Here is a 17,954-nt window from a genome sequence, read left to right as displayed (position 1 = left end):
ACATAATTCTAACGCGCCCATCGCACTACAGTTTCAGCCTCAGTTGTACGTCTTTGGAGGGAAAACCCATGTAGTCTTGATGGATTATGACCAGCAGCATATATGAAATCTTGAAAGCTATTTTTATTAAATCTGATGGCAGCTGTCAGACAACAACACTGCACGGCGATCGAATAGACGCGCGTGAACTAGCCCGCTGTAAACACGACCCACGTGACAGCGTAAACACGACCCACGTGACCCAAACACGACCCACGTGACAGCGCAAACACGACCCCACGTGACGCCAAACGTCTCTCGTCCGAATGGCTTTGCGGCAGAGGGGTGAATGGTGGCCGAGCTCACGGAAGCATCGGGGGTTTAGCACCGTGTAGTGCTAACAGAGTTAACGTGATCGCTCGGAGAAGTACACGCGTGGACAGAAAGGTAATAGTTAGTCCCGTTATACACTGTGTCACTCACAACTCGGGGGGGTTATCCCACATCTCTTAGAATATGAAACCGAGGGGGGCGTGATCATTGCTTTAGTATGTGTTAGCTATGTAGCATAATGTAGCATTAGCGTGCTAATCGCGGGCTACAAACAAACCTGCAGCGGCCTAAGTTACAATAGTTAACAGACTACAGCTATAATCAGCATGATTTATTTGTTGTGTCCTTAATAAGGGTATTGGGGGTTGTCTTAAAGTGTTGTTCTAGAACCAAACGCCTGGTAAACCTGGCTGTTGTTGTTGATAGCTTCCCGACAGTAGCTACTACTACTACCATTACTACTAGCACACACAGCTAACAGGCTGTCACTCAGCCTCCAGGCCTACACGAGATTGTTGTTTGCAAGCCAGCAGCTTACCACTAGTTACCCCACATGTAGGCTTTACCGTTGTGTATGTACTTGACCAGCCAAATACTCTATGTAACGATTAAACCACTGCGTTCACCAAGTCGTGAGCTTAGAATGATAAGGTTCCTGTGAGATGGAACCTTTGTATTTTATGAATTACTAACTCAGAAATGTCAACATTTTAAAAATAACACCACACATTATTAATAAACACCTAATGGATCAGATTATGTAAAAAACTCAATTTTGACAAAAATGGAGATAGAACCTTATAATTCTAACGTCACCAAGTGCCGTTTTTTGGGGGGGAAACCATATCTACAACTAAGCTAACGGTTTAGTACGTCTAGCAGCCGAGTGACACTGGCTGGGCTGTAGCTCCCTCGCACCTGTGTCTGTCTGCCTATCTTTGAGTTTAGTGCCATTCTTGCAACGTCGTGACGTTAGAATTATAAGGTTCTATCTCCTTTTTTGTCAAAATTGAGTTTTTTACATACTCTGATCCATTAGGTGTTTATTAACGCCTGTGTGGTGTTATTTTTAAAATGTTGGATTTTTGTAGTTAGTAAATCATCAAATACAAAGGTTCCATCTCACAAAACATAATGGAATGTAAAAACTTTGACGCTCAATATCTCTGAACTACCCTAAACAGAGATAGAACCTTATCATTCTAAGCTCACGACTGGCTGGCTGTAGCTACTTTGCACCTGTGGTCTGCCTATCTTAAGTTTTAGTGCCATTCTTGCAACGTGTTGCCCAAAAAAACACTTATCCATTCAATGTTATTGTGTTCATCGATTCGTTTTTAGATATAAGGAGTTTTAACACGTTCACGTTGATTGTGTTTGGTGTTCTTGTAATGAAGAGATCAGGAGTCAGTCACCACAGTAAGTAAGCCTACAGCTGTGGAACATTGCATGCCAGCCAACTGATTCTGCTTTATTTGGTAGTTGTAATGTTAGGGGAATTTGTCCTCACCAGATGTTCATTTCTTTTCGGGTTATCAACATTGATTAGCAGTCAGTCTTGTTGTATACTGCTGTACATGAGCGGTTCACATATCATATTACGTTAGATGAAAACGACTACGTTTAATTAATGATGGAGTGTAAAGGTAATACATTTTGTCTCTGTTTTTAATCTGTAGTCTGTTCTTCTGTTCCTGCAGAGCTGACAGAAAGGCAACAGCATTCATGGATATAGTTGACACCTTTAACCATTTAATTCCCAGTGACCAGTTGGATGACTCCCTATTAATAGGCCAGAACTTGGAATGTGAATCGAGTAATGAGTTTGGAACAGGTCTCAATCAACTGGGAGACTCGCTAATGAACATGCTAAGTGATAAAGATCCCATGTTTGGATCTGCAAGCTCCCAGTTCAATCTCCTGGATAATGATGAGACAAACTTTCAGATTGCTGGGTCAACAACAGGTATGTGTAGGATGGCAACACTATTTATTTCCCCACTTTACTGACCAAATGTAATAATGTGAATTAAGTTATTGTGTTTGATTATTCATGGTTCGACCTGTTGTCCTTGTCCTCTCTAGTTGCAGATCTTGACATTAGTGGAACAGAGAGTGGCCTCAGCAGCACTGGTGGGGAGTTGACTCATTCAGAGACTCAAGGTTAGTTGTAGTAAATATGATATATTTCATATACAAATGCTGTTGTGGTCAGAAAAAGCGCTTTCTAAAATGCGGTGTTCTACCTGACACAGTTTGTATATAACAAAGTTATTACTGCCAGGGTTGTTCAAGGGGAGTGGACTCACTGATGTTCACCTTTCTGTCTATGGAGGCCGCCTCTTTAAATTGTGCGCAAATGCGGAAACACAACAGCTAATGTTCAACACTGCAAATCCATTTCAGGGAATTTTATTATAAGTAGGGCTGGGGCGCCGCGGTGATGTAATAGAATACGGAAATACGTTGATTTGCCAAATGTGTGTCAGCGCGTCGCACGATGGCTGCGCGCAGTCAAAGCATGGAGTCATGATCATCTAAACTAAAATGTGGGAGTATTTTAGACAGAGTGCTCTCTAAGCTCTGCAAATTGGAAATGGCTCATCTCAGCAGTACAACTGCTATGTGCGAACACTTGAAGCGAAAGCATTCCGGAGCGCTTTGTGAAGACGGCAGCAAGACAGCACAGTAAGTCCTGTTTACTTTACTTTCCCACTCACCAAGCATTAGGATTATCAACATGTGTTTCTGTTAGTAGTAGTCACTTAAAATAGATGTTCTTAATGTTTCTTCATCGCCCCCATGTTAAAAGTAATTTCTGCACCACTGCTAAGGTAACGTTACACCATGCGTCTAACATTGTTATTCGTCCGTTTTATATTTTCTGTTTGAATTTGAGGTCCAGTATTTGGGCATCTGACAAAAGTATTATTATTCTAATTAATAATAATAATAATAATAATACTTATTATTATTATCATTATTACAATAATAATAGTATAACAGGCATTATTATGAATGCTCATATTTATTATTATTATTATATTATTATTATTAATAATTGTATTATTATTATTAATAATAATAATAATAACAATAATTATACTTGTATCATAACACAGCAGTGATGTGGAAATTAGACTCATTTTAAAATATGCCACTATTAGCATTATTCTAATGTGCTTTGTGTCTCTCTTTCAGGATGAGGCAAAGCAGTGTGGAGGATTTTTTTGTTTACACAAAAGGAACCCAAATCCATGCACACCCCAGATGGCTGCACTTTTTACTTGGATTCCTTTCCTTTCCTTTCCTTTGGATTCCATTCCTTTTACTTGGATAGAACAAGCTCTTGCTTTAATTTTAATTTGGAGAGATGTTATGTTTGACTGTGAAACGGAGATTACGAGTTATAGGCGTGGTCAAACGTTCTGGCCGCAATACTATCTCTATGGGGACGAGTTGAAAGTTCTAAGTCCACTGTCAGACAAAATAGCTTTTTAAACTGTTCAAAATACCCCAAATAATACGAAATAGTGTACATTTACTGTTACGTTGTGTTATCATTACACTTGCTGCTGAAACTGTCAGTGTTTTCTTCTTAGATACAATAGCATATATGCAGTTATATATGCAGTTAGCATTGACAAGCAGCAAGCACATCAAAAGACAAAGCTTAATAATAAACACATATTTATAACCAGCAATTTGGTGATTTTATTTCATGAAGAATAACTGTGAAACTAACTACAAGTCAATCAATATCTATGAGTGGATATTTTTTTGCTCAGAAAAATCCTCTCACTCCGCGCCACTAGCGAGACGGCTTGCCAGACTGCAATGGAACAGGTGGAACATTTCTGTATATTATATTTTGCAATAGTCCTGCTTTTGAACTGCATATTATGCACAATCTTTTAAGTAGACATGTACCTCTGTACTATAACTGTACTCTGTACTCTATTTGAACGAAAGGCATGTTTATAAATATCTTTATGAAAAATACCTTCAATAATTTTTACCTTCAAAAAGCTTACCAATGACTCATAGACATAACATGAGACAGATGCCGATCTAAATTGGGGTAATCCACTTTGATATCTGAGAGGGGCAACACTCATGAAATTACTTGATCCCATTAATTTCAGCGAGACTGCTTCGCGTGAAATTCCAACCTGTTCGCCGCTACCTTTTGAAAAAAGCTTTTTGTTGTGTTAGCGGTTTTCGGGTACTTGTTTAACGTAAATGGGAGCTAATCAAACATGATATGAGCACTGCTACTTGACGTCTGTTAATGTTACTGTATATATATCTATATTGTCGAAATGACTGAACAGTTGAATAACAAACACTGTTCTATTGAAAATGGGCAACTGACCCGGCGAATGGGAAGAAAACAGGAAGCGTAGCGAGAAATCAAAATCATTATTTTAAGGATGCAAACGGTCGTTTTAGAGTGAGTTTGAGATTTATATTTGTTTTTTGATTGCAAATACTATTGTTAAATACCAAAATATAGAATGATTTTACAGTTTACATGTTAAGACTGGGCTATTTTTTGTTGCGGAATAATGCCCTGCAATACATATTGTGTTCCTTGTTACATTTGTTTGTTTTTAAGAGAAGATGATTGAATAAAATATTCAAATATTAATTACACGTTTTTTAATATTTATTTTGGGTAAAGCAATTGTTATATTAATCAAGCAATAAAAAAAACTAATCATTAGAACAATTGACAAATTAGTTGTTAGATTAATCGACTAATCAAAAAAAATAAAGTCACATTAATCAATAAAAAAAAGAATTATTAGGTGCAGCAGGGTGGATGTTGTTTGGAAATTCAAACAATTTAGACGTGGTGGCCAGATTTCCAACAAACATATGCCCTGCTCCTGAAATGTTTTCCTTTTCATCAGAAGCTTGTTCATATCTACAGATTTGATGAAGCTTTTCCTTTCTTGAAATCTGAAATCAGATTGATAGTGATTCTCTTCAATCCCTAATTTCTTTTGTCTCCCTTTTTTCCAGAGGAAAGTGCAGGCAAAGAGTCTTCAATCAAGTCGATCAACACCAAACCCCCCGGAAGGCCTGGAAAGAGAGGGGTTATCAGGCAGCAAAAGCCAGTGTTGATAGAGAAGGGAGCAAGTGCCTCTCAGGTGAAGGGAGAGTTGGCTCTCGGGGGCCGGATTAACACCCACGATCTTGAACTTGGACTGTGGTTAAATCCTGTTGTTGTTTTAAGGCGGTTGACTGTCACAGTTGGTGGATTCAGAATTGAGCTGCTTCCAGGACCCTCCCATATTTCTCTCGCAGAAAACGCAAATGCGGACCAGTCTATTTGCCTTGAGGATGCCTTCTCATATGGTGGGGTTATGGAATGTGCCATGGTGCAAGATGAAGTTGTCAATGTGCAGAAACTGACACCACAGACTTTTGGAGGTTTGGAGACGGCTTGCGACCTTGTGAAGTGTTCTGGTGATGACCTCCCCCTTGGGTTAGGCCCTTATGTTAACCCTAATGATGTTCAGGCTGGCAATGAGGCAGTCCTAGGCACTATGGCAGAGACCAAACAAAACAACCAAAGTGATTCTCAGAAGCAAGGTCCAATCGGGGTGGGCAAAGATGCCAGCAAGCAGGTGCACAACAAACAAGTCACTCTAACTAATAACAAAGATGGTAATGAGCAAAGGATTCCAGCTAAAAAGCAGCTCAATCCGAAGCAGGCACTATCCTCAGTCAAGAATAAGCACTTGGTTCCATTTCATACAAGCAGCTTGGTGAAAGCACCCCAACATGGACTGTCAAAAAAGATCCCGAGTGTTGACTTACAAAGTATCAAAGCCATGACAGGAAAGCAAGTCATTATGTCATTGAAAAGGCAATCAGAATATGGCTCAAATCAACCCGCTTCCAAAATACAGAGAATGCAAGATGGACGTCCTGTGAAACTGAAGCCGAAATTACCAGATGTGGCTCATTCCCCAGTCAAAAAAACATTACTGCCCGACAGCCGTCCTGGTGTGCAACAAGGGATGTCGAAACACCCTCCCCAACCACAAAGTGCACACCTGTCACCTGGTAAACCTGGCCATCCACTAAAGGAGACATCTGAGGTGGAGACTGGGGAGCAAGAGCAGCAGAAAGTGAAGAAGCCAGAGAAGATCCTACAAAAACAGAAGAGTAGAAATCCTAGCAGGAGCATCTCTGTGGAAGAGCCTCAGTTGTTCATCCCTGACAACGCCCCTGTTGTGAAAAAGGAAACCGCTGTTGAGGAACCTGCTAACAGTGAGACACTATGCGAGCCAAGCAAGAGCTGTGGATTATGCAACACACACCATAGCAACAGGTAGGTCTCTGCTTTTTACTACTTTTCACATTCAATGTACATAGAAATGCAAGAAATGTAGCACGAAGGAAACTTTTTAATTACTAAGAATGTTAAGTAACACCATCATCTATAATTATTATCTCTCAAATCAAATCCATGAATGAAAAGAATGAAAGAACAGCTGGTGCACAGCTTTACAAATTGAAACATCTATGCTGCATTGACAGCACACTATATTGTCTCAGCATGTCTCAACACTAAAAAACATGGTTCTGTTTAGGTTCATGGTGGGCTGTGGTCGCTGTGACGAATGGTTCCATGGCGACTGTGTGGGTCTTGACCTGTTGAAAGTGCAGCAAATGGAGAAAGATGACCAGGTGTACATCTGTTTGAAGTGCTGCTCTAAGGACAACACCAAGGTGGAGCCTGATACCCAAGAAGGCACCAAGACAGAGGACCAGGCCAAGACAGAGGACCAGGCCAAGACAGAGGACCAGGCCAAGACAGAGGACCAGGCCAAGACAGAGGACCAGGCCAAGACAGAGGACCAGGCCAAGACACAGGACCAGGCCAAGACACAGGACAAGCCCAAGTCTGAGGCCCAGGTCAACAAGATACCTCTCAAACGGAAACAAGGGTCCCCACATCTTGTCATGGGAGTTAGGCCATCCAGAAAAGTAAGAGTTATTAGTGTGCATGCATTTATTTGAACATAGCTGTGTAAATGTGACACCAGCTGGAGAAATCATAAACCATTGGCCTAAGTATTATTATATTTATTTTTTACATAGTCTTAAACTACAGAATGATGTGTCATACATTGAAATCGGAAAAAAAAATCAAGACGACAGGCGTATTTGAATGTTGGTGCACCTCAACAATGGGACAGAATGGGAGAAAAGTGACTGATCAAATCACAACAAGGCTGCTAACAGCTAGCGGCTAACAGTGGTACATCGCTACGAACGTCTAACTGCGTTTTTATAACATCACAATATGCTGAGAAAACATGCTAAAGACACATAACTACACATTATTAGATGAGCACACAGTCCTTGCTTTTGAACATGTCCTAAAACGAAAGTATGTTTACAAGCCATGTATCACTTATCAGTAGCCTACGGCAAAGCAGAACAGTGAATCCAATCCACCAATTATAAGTATTAAACTGTTGTATATTATATCGAGTGGGTACTTTAAAACTGAAAAAAAAAGAAAACCAGATATGGTTGACACAATAAGTTTCACTTTCACTTTTTGACCCCTTCGAGTCAACGGATGGTTTGCGGTTTCACCAGCGGGCGTCACAAATGTTCTGTATGTTTTAGATCAGGGGTGGGCAAACCTTTTGGCTCAGGGGCCACATTTATTTTATTTATAATTGCATTCAACACATCCTGTTCTACGTACCTCAATTACAAATGTAATAAACCAAAAATAATTTCTTAAATTTAATAATCAATACTTTAGGCCTTCCAAAAAAGGTATTAAATATGATGTTGATAGGTCTTAAAAATGTATTGGATTAGAAAGTTACTTCTATGTTGCGATAACTTCGACCTTAATCGACCTTCGGACCACGTTTGGGTCTACGTCAACCCTAAAAGCGGAGGTGCTGTGGATGCTAAATACTGGAGCTAAACATCAATCCTACAACAGCGACGATGGCATAGGTGATGTTTTTAAAAACATGTTCCCTGATCCCGGTATCCCCAAAACTTTTGCGTGCAGTGGTGACAAAACGTTTGGTTTGAAAGCACATCACGAGAGACCTCGTCTCTGAAGTAATCAACCGGCGCACGACTTGCTGGAACATGTCAAAGTAAGTAATCGATTATTGATAATTAAATGTTTATATTTATTTAGCAAGTATTGGCATTAGACTCATTCATTGATTCTTTTCATTAGCAATGCTGAGTGATCTGTTCTGTTGCATATATAGAAGAATGACAAAGTTAGCCTACTCTATCTTGATTAATTTCCATTGCTTATCAACACAGTACTAGATATAATAGTATAAATAACAGAATAAACTCACACACGTACTTGAACTTCACTGAAAAAAGTGTAACGGTTCAGGTTTTTTGTTGTTGTATAGCCTACATACTGAGATATATGATTTAGCTGTTAATTTTAATTTCTCAGGAGTGTGTGGGCCAACTTGAACTGAGGAGCCTGGTGTCCATCTCGATGGATGGGCCTAATGTGAACTGGAAATTCTTCTAACCTTTCCAGCAAGAGCATGCAGAACAGTATGGAGGTGCTCAGCTCGTTACCGTGGGGAGCTGTGGACTCCCACATTGACATGCTGCTGAAGGCAATGCACACATTGTTCCACAATGTGCCAGCAAGGAGGGACGATTACTGTGCCGTAACCAAATCTACAGTCTTCCCTTTGTTGTTCTGGGGCCACCGCTGGATCGAAAAACGACTTCTCCAAGTCAGATATTCTGAGGAGGGGCCACAAGGAGGAGTTGGCTGAGCTTGAGGTCATTGATAAGAAGAGGCCATTGTGGCCAAGGGAGCAGAGCTCAGAAGATGGCTATTGACACACACGCACAGTTCAGTCCAGTTCTTAGCAGACCTTTTTTTTGCAGGTTTTTATAGTGTTGACCTGTTTAATTTCCTTTTCAACCAGGTCTGCACGCATGCATGCATGCACGCACACACACAAACACACAGTTCTGTGTACTGTTATGTTCAGTCATTGTTCCTATGTTAAAAGTGAATAAATGTACTTTTAAGTAATTCGGGGACTTATTTTGTTCATAGCAATTTTCTTTTTGCCATATGGCTGTGAAATAGGTCTTAAAAAGGTCTTAAATGTAACTTGTTGAAACAGGAACGCTGTTCAAGTGGATCACATTATTTTCCAAAGGACTGGTTCTCAATAGACCTATTTTCACACTGCCCTTTTTTTTTTTTTTTACAATGGCATAAGTATCAGTAAACAAAAAAGACAAAAGTACAGAACAATAGGCTATCACTTTCATATGTTACAGTACATCAGTGCCTTATCTAGGGCTGCAACTAACGATTATTTTGGTAGTCGACTAATCTGTCGATTATTTTTTCGATTAGTCGTGGGGCCGCGGGCTCCAGTGCATGTTGTACCTCACCTTCTCAAGTCTGCACACCTGTGAATGTCACCCTGTTGTCCAGTCTCTCTGGCTTAACATACGTTCCCATTGCAAATTCAAATAATGACTCATGAAATATTTGAATTTGGACCTTCCAAAACATTTAATACATACAATAATCAATCTTTGTTTCAATGAAACAAAATAAATAATAAACGGATTTATGCTTCTGCGTCACACCGACGACGCGCACCTTCCCCAGAATCTCAAAAAGGGGCTAGTGCTACGCAGAACAACGCAGACCGCACTGCACGTGATTGGTCCGCTTGGTAGCACGTGACTCTGACATGTTTCTGACTGCCTCGTCGGCCTGAATGCGCAAGCGATGATAGAAATGTTGTTTACGTTTTCTGTAATGAGCAGGTTTGAAAAATTAAGCTAACCGTCGCATTATCTTAGTTTAATATAATTTCATGTTTCATGTTAATGTTACCTTTTTTTATAACAAGCTTAAAAAAAAAGAAGCGTTTTTTATTTTATTTTATTAAAAATACGATTAGTCGACACTAAAATTCCACGTCGACGAGTTTTTATGATCGACGTCGTCGATTATGTCGACTAATCGTTGCAGCCCTAGCCTTATCTCGTCAGTGCCTTATCTCAAGTTATAATGCACATTCTTTGTGTTAGTCAAGTATTTGGTCAACAATCTTTTGCTGGCAATAACTGCCTGAAATCTGCGAGATGCTGGGTATATGCTCTGCTAGACCTGTACTGTAGCCATCTTCAGTGGTTGTGTTGAGGTCTTTTGTCTGCCCTCTTCAGCAAATTAAATGCATGTTTAATTGTATTTAAATCTGGAGATTGATTGTCCACTAGAACTTTCCACTTTTTGCCCCTGAAAAACGTCCTAGTTGCGCTGGTGTTTGTTTGGGGTCATTGTCTGGTGATCAAGGTGATCAAGCATATACTTCTACTGCCCTCTACTGGAATTCTGCTTTACTGAAAGATGACATTTTTAAAAATCGCCATTATAGCATGTGACCTCATACTGTGCTGAAACTAATTAGGGTATATCCTCTGAAAATGCCATGCTTCTCTTCAAGCTAATTATTGGTTTAATTTAATGATGCAGATGTCCTCTTCAGCTAATTCAGTTGATGTTTATCATACCCAGTGTTAACACCATACACAGGTTTATTTATCTTTTTAAATTACCTTATTGCCACTTTACACATGGGTGTGTGGTTACCCTGATGTCCACACCATTGTTAAGTCAATTGCATTGTCTATTCTTTTTTTTAATGAAGAATGTCATATATATATGTGTTTTACCCTAATGTAGGACTCTGTGGGAAGAAGGCACTTTACAGAGGTCAAAGAAGCCGTACATAAATCTGGTAATTTTACTTTATATTTCATGCAGTATGTTGTTACAGCGCCCCGCCCCCACCTACTTAGAGTTGACAATAACGTCTGTCATTCTGTCCCAATAGGAGAGCCAGTAAAACAAGACACAAAAAGCAAGATGTCATCTGCATCCTCAAAGAAACCATCTGTGGAGCAGATCAGGAGGAGTGTGCGTGATTCTCTGAAGGAAATCCTCCTGAAACGGTAAACATCTATTAGGACAGTCTAATGGAAACCTCTTCTAGAAATCTCATAAATGTTGGCTGTTGCACCATATAGTTAGCTTTTATGTTCGGTCGACTTTTCGTTTTCTGTTTTCTCAAGGTCTACCAAACAAGTTCTTCCCTAATTGTTTTTAAAGCTTAGGACTACTATGTGTCTCTGTCAAAGTAAAAAAACTAATGTTTTTAGATTGAAGGAGTCCGACCTCAAGGTCTCCACAGAGAAGGTAGCTGAAGTTTCTAAGAAGACTGAGAGAGAGCTTTTCCACTTCTACCGGGATACCGACAGCAAATACAAGAGCAAGTACAGGAGCTTAACGTTCAACCTCAAAGATGCTAAAAACAATGTAAGTTACTATGTCATCATAACTGCAAAACAAACACCTGTCTCCAATAATACACACTGGGTCAAAATACATTCTATGGTATATATTCAGATCTGTCATATCGCTGGTTCAAGCAGAAATTTGGCAAGAGTGGCAGGGTCTCCAGTAGTAGCCTGTCTCCAATACGCTCCTGGGTTAAAGCAAATAAACGCCTGGGCTACTAAAGAACGTTTTATGTTAATATCATGAAACACAATGGACTGGTTTCTTGGACCTAGATTAAACCTAGTCCTAGACTCAAAAGTCCCATTGAATGTGTAATTTAGTCCAGGGCTATGCTCAATCAGTCTCCTGGAAACGGCTCCTGTTTTCATCTATGAACAATGACTTGTTTTTCAGGTTTTATTCAAGAGGGTTCTCAAAGGGGAGATTTCTCCAGGCCATTTAATTCAAATGAGCCCTGAGGAACTAGCCTCCCAAGAGTTGGCTGCTTGGAGAGAAAGGGAGAATCGACATGTAAGCAACTCCCCGTCCTTCTCTGAAATAACTGTTTTACTACTAACCTTTTAGTTGACAGCATATAATCTCAAAGATGCAAGTAACATAAGTAGTTCATTTTATTAGACACTACTTTTGTTGTGTATTGTTATTTTGCTTATTAAAGGAGCAATCTGGGATTCAAACATCATCAAAGCGTTCACCCCGCCACATTTTGGTAACCCTAACCCTTGGTAAACAGTTGAGGCATGGGGCTGGAGAAATGTAACCACTCTTAAATTCATAGACTGAGCTATAGATGCCATGACTGACCATCCATAAGATCAAAATGATAGTTAACTATGTTTTGAAGAAATACAGTGTTTGATTACAATTAAATTGTTTACAAATAATGGAGTAAAACAGGTTTATGTTGTGTTCTGACTGGGTCATCAGTCATATTCTTCCAGAATAAATGGCTATATATCATGAATTTAAAGACTGCCCCTTCAAATGCTTCCAAATTAAGATATTGTATGCTAAGGTTATTGCTTATTGTGTATTTGAGTCAACAATCTTGTGTTTTTGCAGACAATTGAAATGATTGAAAAAGAGCAGCGGGAAGCAGAGAGGCGACCCATCACCAAAATCACCCACAAAGGGGAAATTGAAATTGAGAGCCAAGAGCCTGTGCAAACACCAGAAGCCACAGAGGAGGAGGTGAGACTCAGTTCATGCCGTGTCTGTGTTCTACATTCATTATGGATTCAGAATCTCCACAGTTGTTGTTCTCTCTTGGGTTACAGTTCGAACCTGCTCCCAGAGTTCCTGAAGTGCCAGTAGAAGCCAATGAAGAGGAGACAACTGAGACCGTCAAGATTGTTAAAGATACAACCAGCCTGCACAAGTCTCATCTGTTTGACCTCAACTGCAAGATCTGCACAGGTTGGCCTTGATTGTTACTAATAAACCCCGTTGTCGTTGACCAGTTTGTTGTCGTTGACCAGTTTGTTGACTTGCTGCTTCTCCCACAGCTTTTTCCTGACATTAAGAATGATTTGGTAGTCGTTTACAGTAACCATATGTACTGTTTTAAAGATTCAATCTCTAAATTTGTAAAAAAATAAATAACAAAACAAAAAACATGTTACGGTACATGTGGGAATACGGTACATGTGGGAAAACTAGGGTTAGGGTTAGGTGCTAGGGTGACTTGGTACATAATTTTAATTAATTTAATTTTGCCATTTAGCAGACGCTTTTATCCAAAGCGACTTACAATTACGAATTACAGGGACATTCCCCCTGGAGTAACTGAGGGCTAAGTGCCTTACCCAAGGGCACACTAGTAGTGGGGTGGCTTCAGGCGGGATTTGAACTCACAACCTTCCGATCACATGTCCAACTCACTGTCCACTAGACCACCACTAGTGGATAGTGCATGCTGGCATGTCTAACCCTAACCCTAACCCTACCCCTAATCCTAACCCTAACCTTAACCCTAGCATCCTAGCACCTAACCCTAACCCTAGTTTTCCCACATGTACCGTAACATATATATGGAAGTTCAGTAGAGAGGCTACGGAGCACGACCTCACTCGGCCATTTAAAAACCGGAAGCCGAAAACATGAATCTCTACAACATTATAACTTGTGTTGTAATGTCTTTGCCTGGTCAGCATGTTTTAAGGTTTACCAGATACATTTTTTCCTTTGAGTAATAGAATCTTTGTTTTGGAAGGTCGTATGGCTCCACCTGTCGAGGAGGCTCCAACCAAAGTTGTGAAGGTGGCCACCACTGTTGTGAGGAGGCAGTCCACCGTGGAGGGAGAGATGAAGAGCACACCCTCGACTGACAACCTCCACCTCAGTGTGTTAGAAGAGAGCCTCCTTAGCTCCAAATATGAGGGGAGGTGTGTCCTCCAACATATTTTTAAAAATAATTAAATAATAATTAAATTCTTCTATATGTAGGGTCAGGATAAATACAACGTAAAAGTGTCGATGTTGACAAACACTGGTTCCTCTGTAGTAAGTCATACTGCAGTTGCAGGGTCATTCATCTAAAGCTATGTGATGGGATTTCTTTCAGGTCAGAGTATACGAGTGGAAGAGTAGAAGAGGCTGCCTTCCTCAACAACTTGCAGTCTTTGTGGAGAGGATTTGTGAACATGCCTGCTGTGGCTAAGCTTGTTACAAGAGCATACCCAGTCTCAGGTGTTCTGGACCACCTGACTGAGGTAAATATCACAGAACAGGATTTCCTTCTCTTGTGGTTTTAGTGGCATATTAAACTAATACATTAAGCAACTTGAAATACTTACGAGGCTCACTCTCATCAGGATCTGCAGGACAACATCCAGGTTGGTGGAAGGATCACCCCACAAATTGTGTGGGACTATTTTGACAAGATTCGTGCCACTGGAACAAAGGTGAGTTAAACTTTGTTTTTAATTTGAAAAAAAGCATCCTCAATGGAGATTTTAAATTGTAAGTGTGATTTCGTCCAGGACTAGACTTAAGCCATGTCTGTGAAATTGGCCCAATGTGTTCCAGACAACCTGTGCCTTTACTGTGGACTTTATTATTATTTATTATTATTATTATTTATTTTATCTTCAGGAGGTGTGCCTGATTCGCTTCTCCCCAGAGACAGAGGAGGATGAGATCTCATACACTCTGCTCTATGCCTACTTTAGCAGCCGTAAACGTTTCGGAGTGGTTGCCAACAACTTAAAACAAGTAAAAGACATGTATCTCATTCCCTTGGGTGCCATTGAAAAAGTTCCACACCAACTTGTTCCATTTGATGGCCCAGGTAACACCAACATTCTCTTCTTGTTAGTATTGAACGGAATTTAAATAAGCATGTTTTTAAATTATCCATTCTTGATAGAATTCTGTATGATTTTATAGGATTGATTTATATTAACTTGTGCTTTTTCTAGAGATCTTAATTTTACTCTCTAATTTTACAGGACTGGAAGCAAACCGTCCCAACCTCCTCCTTGGACTTATCATCCGCCAGAGGCCTAAGAGGGACTTCTTGCCTGTGGACTTAAATGAGACGGCAAGGTTTATACCAGAGAGCAAGCCGCAGATGACAGTTCCTATAGACAATCCTGAAATTGCCCAGGATGAGGACAACTCTTATCTTACTTCACTGAGTGCAACACGCACAATCGAAGCAGAGGAACCGTCTAACACAACTGAGGATGTTGCCGAGTCCAATATAGACTCCCCTGAGAAGGCATCTTCATCGGACGAAGGCAATCTGCAGGAGTCCAATAAACCACTACGCTTTCTCCCTGGGGTTCTGTTGGGTTGGGGTGGGGAACTGCCACCCCTGCCAGATGTGTCAGGTAAACCCACACCAGCAAATGATGACCCTCAGAAGACCACGGAGGCCTCCAAGGCTGTTGGAGCAGCCCAAGGAAATACCACCAGAAGTCCCACAAATGCTTCAAGACTGGAACGTTTTGTTATCAAGAAAAGAGAACCAAAAACTGCCAAAGCAGAGCTGTCGTCGGCCAGCACTACTGAGAAATCAATCTCTAACAACTCATTAACAAAAGAAGATGTGAGTATAGTTAGGCATTGCATGTCAGTCTGTCTGAAAGATAAGCCTCCAGATGTTTCAACTGAAGTATTCCTGGCTGGCTTGTCAACAGCTCCGGTTGGGGGTGAGCCTAACAGTGCTATCTCACCAAACACAGGAGATTCAGTGAGTGACAATGACAAAGCTAACCAGGAGAAACCTATTATCTCATGTCCTACGGCCTCATTCATTGTGTCTGCTGAAGAGAGCCCATCCACCATCGCAACATCCCAAGCTGTTTCGGATCAGCCCGTGAGCCTACCTAAACCACCACCAAGTGGAATCTTGAAAAAGAGTTCCGCATATTCCAATGTGACTGAAGAGAACAGAACAGAAGTGGCACATTCAGGTACCACCAGCCATCCAGCTCCACAGGATCAACAACCAGTTCCTGTGTTGAGCACCAGAAAGTATCAATCTATGGCAGCTCAACATGGATACTCGCATCAGCCTCAGGCAGACTACAGACCCATGGAAGACGTCCAGAGCAACAGCACCAATCCCGCTAGGTCCCATCTGGATCATCTAGGTCCCCCAGCTGTATACTCTCATCCTGACCCTGGACCACAAGCAGCTTCCTATGCCACACCACAATTCCAATATCAGCCCCAAGTAGCACCAGCTATTCCTACTTTTAACAATACACCCTTCCCACCCCAGCAGCATCCTCCCCAAGTACCTGCCAACTTTGGTTATCCTAGTGTCCCTCCACCCATGATGTTCGCCCCCCCTCCCCTTGATCCACTGAATAGAAATCATGCCACGCAATGGCCTCAGCCTAGTCCTACTCCCCTGAATGCAGTGCCCGGGCCACTGCTTGCTTATAACACTTTTGCTGAATCATCCAACCCACCTCCATTCACAATCAAAGAGGACAAGGGACCAGACCGGCTCTACAGTGACCCCTGGGACAGGCAACCGCGGCATCCGGAGGACGGTCATAAGGAGCACAGAAGCAGCACAGAGGAGTATAAAAGGCACAGGAACAACAGCGAGTCCCATCACGGAAAGAAGAGCAGACGCCATGACCGAGACAGCGACAGCGAGAAGGAGCGAGGGAGGAAACACGAGCACAGCTATGAGGACAAGCACAGGAGCAGACACCACGGACACTTGAAAGAAGACCGCCATGGTGACAGAAGGAAAGAAAGGCGCCACAGCGATGACAGCAGCCACCAGAAGGACAGGCACAGACACAGGAGAGACTCAGATTATGACAGGGGGAGAAGTTCAAAAGACAGTCATTCATAATCTTTTTATTCTTTTATTTTTTTTGCCATTTCCTATAAATTTTAATTTTTATCACAGTTATTATATTTACAATACAGTAGAGCAAAATGTGGGGCGCTTGGTGGCATAGCACACTGAGGCGTCAGCCATGTAAGCTGAAATGCCCTAAAAACATTTAAAAAAAATACATTTAAAAAAAAGTAGAGAATGAGCTAAATGTTTCAGTAGGATTATGTTCAGAAATCGGGGTTCTTAAAACCGATAAGACTTTGAGGTGATTTTTAAGATGTTCTTAATCACGTTTTTCTAATGTCTGTTTATTTTATTGTATATATGTTTTTATGTATGTCACACAATGACATGCTGCACTGAGCATAAATGCTCTGAGACAGTGCCCTCCACAATTATTGGCACCCCTGGTAAAGATGAGTAAAAAGGGTTATGGAAAATTCACCTTTCATTGAAATAAATGTATTCTGAGAAAAAATGTATCTGTCATGAAGAAATAATTATTTCTAACAAAACCATGTGTGCAACAATCACTGGCCCTAGAAATTGTCATGAACAAAATGTAATACCAGGAAATTCCTGCGTCTACCAGGAAACTAAAACTTGGTCGTCATTGGATCTTCCAGCAGGACAATGATCCAAAACATACATCCAAACCAACACAAAAATGGTTAACTGAACACAAAATCAAGCTTCTGCCATGGCCATCTGTCCCCTGACCTAAACCCCATTGAAAAGCTGTAGGCTGAGCTCGAGAGGAGAGTGCATAAGTCTGAGGACCCTGGATGATCTGGAGAGATTCCGTAAAGAGGAATGGTCTCAGATTCCTTGCTCTATTCTCCAACCTTATTAGATGTTACAGGAGAAGACTCAGTGCCGTTTTATTGGCAAATGGACGTTGTACAAAGTATTAAATGCAATGCAAATGCCAATAATTGTGGCGCACATCGGCCAAATCCCATT

At 40.9% G+C, this 17,954-nt stretch overlaps 1 protein-coding gene across 1 annotated transcript; it reads left to right on the top strand.

Moving 5' to 3' along the window:
* The first annotated feature begins 328 nt into the window (after positions 1-328).
* Positions 329-17,560, top strand: phf3 (PHD finger protein 3). The gene is made up of 16 exons (XM_080523784.1): positions 329-426; positions 2,013-2,278; positions 2,398-2,475; positions 5,341-6,658; positions 6,921-7,317; positions 11,066-11,120; positions 11,217-11,334; positions 11,542-11,698; positions 12,077-12,193; positions 12,746-12,874; positions 12,961-13,099; positions 13,896-14,067; positions 14,247-14,394; positions 14,497-14,586; positions 14,777-14,972; positions 15,133-17,560. The coding sequence occupies exons 2-16, from the start codon at positions 2,038-2,040 to the stop codon at positions 17,001-17,003; spliced, it is 5,226 nt and encodes a 1,741-aa protein (XP_080379910.1). The 5' UTR covers positions 329-426; positions 2,013-2,037; the 3' UTR covers positions 17,004-17,560.
* Positions 17,561-17,954: the final 394 nt, after the last annotated feature.

The sequence above is a fragment of the Nansenia antarctica genome (genome assembly GCF_963989245.1).
Source record: "Nansenia antarctica genome assembly, chromosome: 1".
NCBI lineage: Eukaryota > Metazoa > Chordata > Actinopteri > Argentiniformes > Microstomatidae > Nansenia > Nansenia antarctica.
Note: the sequence above shows the minus strand (reverse complement) of the source record. Positions and strands in the feature narration are given on the sequence as shown.

Bases quoted from the DNA above. Each gene is read 5' to 3' on its own strand.
- phf3 (XM_080523784.1), top strand. From the start codon at position 2,038: ATGGATATAGTTGACACCTTTAACCATTTAATTCCCAGTGACCAGTTG. The intron at 11,699-12,076 runs GTAAGTTACTAT...CTTGTTTTTCAG, and splicing joins TCAAAGATGCTAAAAACAAT to GTTTTATTCAAGAGGGTTCT. The intron at 12,875-12,960 runs GTGAGACTCAGT...CTTGGGTTACAG, and splicing joins CAGAAGCCACAGAGGAGGAG to TTCGAACCTGCTCCCAGAGT.